General features: G+C 39.7%; 1 protein-coding gene across 5 annotated transcripts in view; it reads right to left on the minus strand.

The window, feature by feature from the left end:
• si:dkey-21e5.1 (potassium channel subfamily T member 1) overlaps positions 1–6567 on the minus strand; it is a 55721-nt gene extending 49154 nt beyond the window's left edge. For 2 of the 5 annotated variants that reach the window (XM_026342832.1, XM_026342831.1), the window contains exons 1-3: positions 6419–6565; positions 3630–3672; positions 2604–2771 (exon numbers count right to left, since the gene is read on the minus strand). In XM_026342832.1, the coding sequence (XP_026198617.1) occupies positions 2604–2771; positions 3630–3672; positions 6419–6485 (278 nt within the window). In that variant the 5' untranslated portion in view covers positions 6486–6565. Of the gene's footprint in view, positions 1–2603; positions 2772–3629; positions 3673–5180; positions 6224–6418 lie in introns of those variants that run through there. The other 3 variants (XM_026342834.1, XR_003297675.1, XM_026342833.1) reach the window with 3 other exon arrangements.
• Positions 6568–6827: the final 260 nt, after the last annotated feature.

The raw sequence follows: 6827 nt of genomic DNA on the forward strand, positions 1-6827 counted from the left end.
ACACCAAAACATTCACACTGACATGCACTCCATCACGATCAACGACTGCATTTATTTTAAACTGATGTCTTCTTTTTTTGATTGTTTCTTGACATGTGGGGACATCACTAGAACCAAGAAGGATTAAGTGACAAACATGATAAGACAGATTTTGCAAAACACAGGTTTATCTACTGTATATTACCATAGACCTGGATAGTAATGAGGGTTTATTTATAAACAGGGATCCTAACTACATTTGTCAACAAGAACAAAGATTTTGCCATATGTTTGCCATTAGTATTTGATTTAATAAATAATGACATTTGCCCACTGTTTTAATATCTTTGAGTGTGTGTAAGATCAAGCTCGACAATGCATGAATGCATGATGCAAGCAATGAGATAATTATCACGAAATGAAATCAGGCTGCAAAGTTATAAATTTTTCTCACTTTATTTGCCATTGTCTTGTTAAATACCATTATTGCTTAGCCTCTAAAATTTTAATCTTTCGACTGAATTACTCCCCATTGTTATACTGGCATTATCAGGCAAAAACATATGGAAAACACTGTATGAGACCATTTTGCTAAATGTTGCACACATAATGAAACGTGCTAATTGTCAGTTTTAAAGGCTCATAAATGCCCATTTTTTGCAAAGCTACTTCAAGGTTTACTTTGTGTACTCAACATGCAATATTGCACATACATTTTCAACACAACTGGAAAAAACAACATATTCCTGGAGAGCAAACTTTTTAGTTTTTTTATATCTTGGTTTAGATGATGAATAATGTCAAATCTATAAATAATCAATGAAGTATCTTTGTTACATGAGGCCTGTGTATCTAACTGCTGTTGTCTTGACACCTTTATTATGTTTTATGTTTATGAGTCCTTCAAACCACTGCTTTTTAGTCCATTACCAACTATGCCAGATGCAAGAAAACAGATGCAAGGTCATCTGGGCGGGGAGAGACGGGAATTCTGGCTCTCCCCCTGTGGGTTAATTTGTTTTGAGGCTTTATACTCTGCAAGCTCAGGAAATAATCAACATCATAAACTACGAGCGTGGAGAAGATCATCAACCAAGAAAGAGAGTCCCCAAAGCACAGTGCTATTGTCTGCTTCTGTTTCCACTACAGGTCGGAAACTAGCAATCACTGTACACTGACATCCTGCAAGATGAGTTGAAATGGAGTTGTTTTCATATGATTCTTCATTATCTACCACACATTGTGCAGGTGTGTGTGAAAGCTACTGTTTACAGCTGTTTTTGCATGCATATGCACACACTTAGGCAGTTTGTTTGTAGCTAGGCATCAAATTCTAATTACCCCTTTGCAACTGAATAGTGATCACAAAACAATACACATGGGAATGTACTGGATAAAACACACATGCAAAAAATCAAGTAGCCTCACTGCTGCAGCATCTCAAGATCTTTGTGCGCCTCTATTAAGAGATAAACCTAACACTACTACTTTATGTAACTAATGTATATATTAGTATATACACAAATGCAATAAGTGCAAATCACTTATTTGTCTTTGGCTCAGTTTATTAGCTTTTATGTCAACAGTACTGATTAAACTGGCATGTAGATTTAAACGAAATAAAAAAAATGAATTGCAGGGAATCACTGCAATGCTTGTAAAAGCACACACACACCATTGTGTGGTGAGACCTTGACCACTGCGCTAAATGTCATGTGTAGATAAAAGGCCTTGAATTGATGTAAAACATTGACAGAAGTACAGAGTGTAAAAGACAGTGGAGTGGCAAAATAGAATTTACCTTACTATAAAATTCTTGGTTCAGTGTGAAATTATATTTGTTTTGCATTTGTACAGATACAGATGAATGATCTAGGTGCAGAATACAAAATTGTTCACAGAACATGCCGTCAGATTCAACACAGAACATGCTTTTCAGAACAATGATGTACACCAACAATTCTGTGTGATTGGAGAATCAGGGTTTAAAGGTTGATATAATGATCACACCAAGGCAGGCTGAGGTCTAGTTTTGCAGTTTAATTTTCGAAACTTAAACGAAAATTAAACTGCAACTACAGTATCTGCTCGGCAAAATTAAACTAGCAACAGGAAGACCATAAAGCAGTGCTCTGACAGTGGGAAGCCAATGTTGAGGCAAATACTGATATTAGTGAGATGGCTTCATTTCAGCACCATGGAAAGCTCCACCATCCTCAGCTGTGCCTGACGCTTGGCTAATTCCTCCCTTCCTGGGCAATAAACAGCATCTGTTGGTCTGCCTCACCACCCGCAGCAATAATTAAAATCTTAAGACTCTCAACACTCCAGTAGTCCGGTGACTACAAACTGTCAAGGGTCAGGGGATGGGCTTTATTGTGATCAGTTGAGGAAAATGCATTTTCAAAACAAATAGGATATTTGTTAAAGCGGAAATTAATAACGTTTCTCTCATCTTATACAAGCCCTGCCACATTTTCTAGAGGACTGATAGGACAAGGACTTTGAAAGGCTTAAGAGAACCATAACGCAAGTAGACCCATAGACACAAAGCAACCCCCATGAAAATTCCAAGGCAACCTCTTTCTTTGCATACTGTAGAGTAATATTGTTTTGTATGCTACCTGTCATCATTCTGAAATGTTTGATCCCCCAGCAGCAGGTCCCTGAAGCGGTAGCGAGGTGGAAGAGGAGGCACCTCTGAATCCACGTCGGCCATCTTAAGAGCCGAGATGTCCAGAATAACACCAGAGTTGCTGCTGTTGTTCTTCTGCTGTGTCTCAGTGGAGGGTCTGGGGAATGACAAGGACAGCCGCATCTGCTTACTAACATGCCTGTTTTTTTTACAATATAACGGTGACATTGGAGCACAATTTAACATGCGCAAAAATATAGTGCCTGAGATCATTTGTATATCCGGTAAATACAAGGAAATCAATAAAAACTCCATTAATGGGGAGAAGATTTAATAGGGAGAAGATTTAATATTCTCATCATGTAACTGGGTTACATGATGAGTAAGAGCAGATTATATGCAATAAAAACTATCAATGTTCAGGAGGACTTGTACTTATATTGCACTGAAATCCTCAGATGCCCATTAATTTATTCATCTAGGACAAAATTGAGAAAAATCCTGCATAGTAAAACAGGGCAATTTGTATCTGTTGTGAATAATGATCACCAGTAAGCACAGCATGTTTTTCTTAAGGATTATTGTAGTGAGATCAACTGATTTTCATTTAGGAATCATCTGAATATAAACTCAAACTGTTTGTCTAAAGCGCCAAACACAGCTGACAGGAAGGGATTGGATTTGTTAAATAAAAATTTTCTACAAGGACCTGATTCTTTAAGTCAAAAATTTCAGAAAAACAGGATTTGATGCAACTGTCCCACATTTATCATATATTATTTAACAACATACACAAATGCATCCATTATTCAAAAAGAAACACTGACATTTTTCCACCATCAAAGTGGATCCTGAATAGGTTATTACAAACATGAAAATGCAACCAACCTACTTGTACATTATATAATAGTATGTGTGTCAACTATGTATAGTATGGCCTACGTGTTTTCATTGTGTGTGTTTGTTTGTATCCCACTTATGATACATTGGCGAATATGATGTTTCAGTTAATTACCTTTCACCATGAGAACCTGATGATCGACGTGGAGGACTCATGACTGAATGAGAGAGACAAAAAGAGAGGGAGAAGAAAGACATGGAGTTAAACACACCCATTAAAAATGTACATCTTGGAAACCTGGGCAGGATGCAATCATTACATGCACTGCTTGTGTCGCAGCTCAGAGTTCAGCTAGCCCTCTGAAATGTGCTGCTCTTTAAAACAGAATGGGATTACGCTGTAACACACTTTGATGCAACCGTAGACTTTAATATTAATGTTTTCGCTATCTCACATGTGCCCTATCCATGGTGTTGCATTGCTGTTGTATATTTTGGGATGGAAAGAGAAGGGACACATTTCAGGAAGGTCAATCAGCTATAATCTACCTGGACTGTGTGTTTACTAAAGGTGCAGTAGATTATAGGCTTTCATTTGCTCAGCCTAGGTGAGGATGAGCAGGGATGGTTCATGAGCTTACTCTGACTTTCCTCTAAAGCTTCCATAAGGGTTATTCACGCCACAGTGTGGGTTTATAGCATCCATAGACATGCACTCACTCTCCCTGATTAATACTGAAACCACAGAAGCGTACACAGACGTAGAGAGATTACGAAAATAAGTGTGTTGGTGAAAAGAGGAAACAGAAACAGGAAATAAAGGAGGTGAGTGCAGAAGGGTAAAAAAACATTGTACTTCACTTTACCCTTAACATTAAGCACAACTGGATGAGGGGACACAAAAAGCAAAAGATAGATGATAACTGTTAATCCATCATGATAATAAAATCATCCCTGTCCACTTGTGAAATAAATGATCTACCACCATTGGGAGTTGACCAAATGGATTATGCAAAGTGACCACAATAATAGGGAACAGAACTGCTCCCACCATCTTCACTAAATGAAGAGACTACTACAGATTGGAGAGCAGATCAAGAAAGGAAAATGCATGCTTGACAGAGATAACACTGGTCTTTAAATAAATATGAGGATAGAGAGTAAAATTAAGAATAATAATGCAATCAAAAGGTGACTTACAAAGTGAAAATCCACAGTCTTCTTCCAAATTATGTACTACGAAAGGCTGAAGGTAGATGTCACACTTACTTTCCTTGTGATTACAATACAGAGACTATTACCACCAGCAAAATCTAAACATTTATTTTGTACTCACAATTGTTTTCCCACCATCTGAACACTGACAGTGTCCTTTAAGCTTTGATCATGGTTAAAAAATAAATAAGTCATTGGGACAAGGGTTCATCTCTATAAAAAAAAAACACAGACCATGTTCAGCAAAAGCTTGGTAATGACAACACAAGGCTTTGGAAAAACTAAGACATTTAATGAGAATGATGTAACGATCATGAGATATTTCTGAGCAACTTCATTTTTGGTAAAATTTAAATGCAGGTGATCAGAAGATGCAGAAGATCCAACACGCACAGGTCATATGCACCATACATGCCGTGGCCTACAGATGCAAAAGGTAAATAAACTAACAAATGACCACACTTAATTGAGTGAAGTCCACGGCGTCTGACTTCTTGCTAACTTCGTTTACCTGGCTGCGTTTCTGCTCGAGGTCCCATCATTGTAAACATAGCTTTGGTTCAGATAAGCTCCTCCTGTGGGACAGAGGTCGTCTCCCATTAACGCGTCCCCTCGACATCGTTGGATGGCGGCAGTGACGATTCCAGCGGTCAGAAGGCCAACAAGAGTTCAGCGGAGTTAGCTTCGACGTTCGGCTAAATCAAATCGAGCCCCCGGCGGAGGCTCCCGGCGCCACACGCCGGGTCCCGGTCTTGCTAGCACTGCTAGCACCGTGCCAACGCTCGTTAGCTCGTTTTATTGGAGGGTCGCGTCAGGTTTATGAGGAAAACGAGTCCCGTTCCTCGACGCTGATTGGCTGACGCGCATTCGAAGCTCGTTATTTATCGCACACCTGACGGTTAATTTGAATATCAATGCGCTGGGAGACCCCCCCCCCCCCCACTGTCGCTTAGCAACAACTTTGTTTGCTAGTAGTGCTGGCGGACTACATTGCTCGGCGGAAGGTGGACGAACTATTATTTTTCAGTCCTATTGCTGTCGAGGATGAACTTGATTTTGCTTCTCGCCTTCTTCTTTTTTTTTAAATTGGCTCACAATCACGTCTTAAGCGGCTCTCGCATCGCAACGCCTGGTGGAAAATGACTGTCTTCTGCCATAATAACGCTGGCTATAAATACAAGGGCATGTTTACATCAGCATCAGCATCAGCATCAGCATCAGCATCCTTTCCTCTCCAGGAGATACTAGGAGCCTGAATTCACCTACGGGTGCCTCGCCATCTACCGGATAATCTTTAAATGAACAGGGTCTTCTGGGGTATGGTGGTGCGTTTGATGCTGACGGGAAACTTCTTACAGGAAGGCTGTGAGTGAGATTAAAATACATATTGTAACGCTGATTGTGCGTCGTCACGCCTGATAAAGTGTTATGTGCTGTCTTATGTGTGTATGCAACTTTGCTAACTGCTAACCTACTGTTTGTACTTGTGAATAAAGAAATGAACCAGTGCAGCACAAAAGGTACAAACCACTAAAAACACATGTAAACATCAGTCAGACTAATATTACAGTATAGAAATGGATATTACAGACAGTGCCAGAAACACTGGACTGGCATTATAAGTTATTTATTCATATATTGCATTATAGCAAATACACTATGGAGTATACAGTAGTACATGCAAAGTCATACCTACTTCTAGAAATCCACAATCTCACACTTGACTACATGTTTTCTGTTGAAACATACCTGCAGCAGCTCTGTCCTCTGCTTTTTGCCTGACAATTGTCCCCCTCAAATTGAAAAAAATATTCATTCTGTTCTCACAGAGGGACGAGTGGGAGACACCGCTGGCTCGTGTGTGTCTCTGGAAAAAGCCGCGTTGATCTGTGCGCGTTCCTTGTGCTCAGCCTCTCCACATTTCAGCCCATTATTCTCCAGGGGAAAGAGCTGAGCGTCATCATTTTAAAGCCCACACAGCCACTTACGCTTTCCCATGCCAGCAGTCAGATCTCACTCATTCGCTTATCTCACTCAGTATCTTGATTCCCACAGATTTTCTTTTCCACAACTTGATCCAGCTGATCTTCTGTGTTATTTGCATCCCATTCTGCATTTCCCTTTTTTCTATATTGGTGTGTTTACACAAGCTTAATGA

This window comes from Anabas testudineus, chromosome 9 (assembly GCF_900324465.2).
Source record: "Anabas testudineus chromosome 9, fAnaTes1.2, whole genome shotgun sequence".
Taxonomy (NCBI): domain Eukaryota; kingdom Metazoa; phylum Chordata; class Actinopteri; order Anabantiformes; family Anabantidae; genus Anabas; species Anabas testudineus.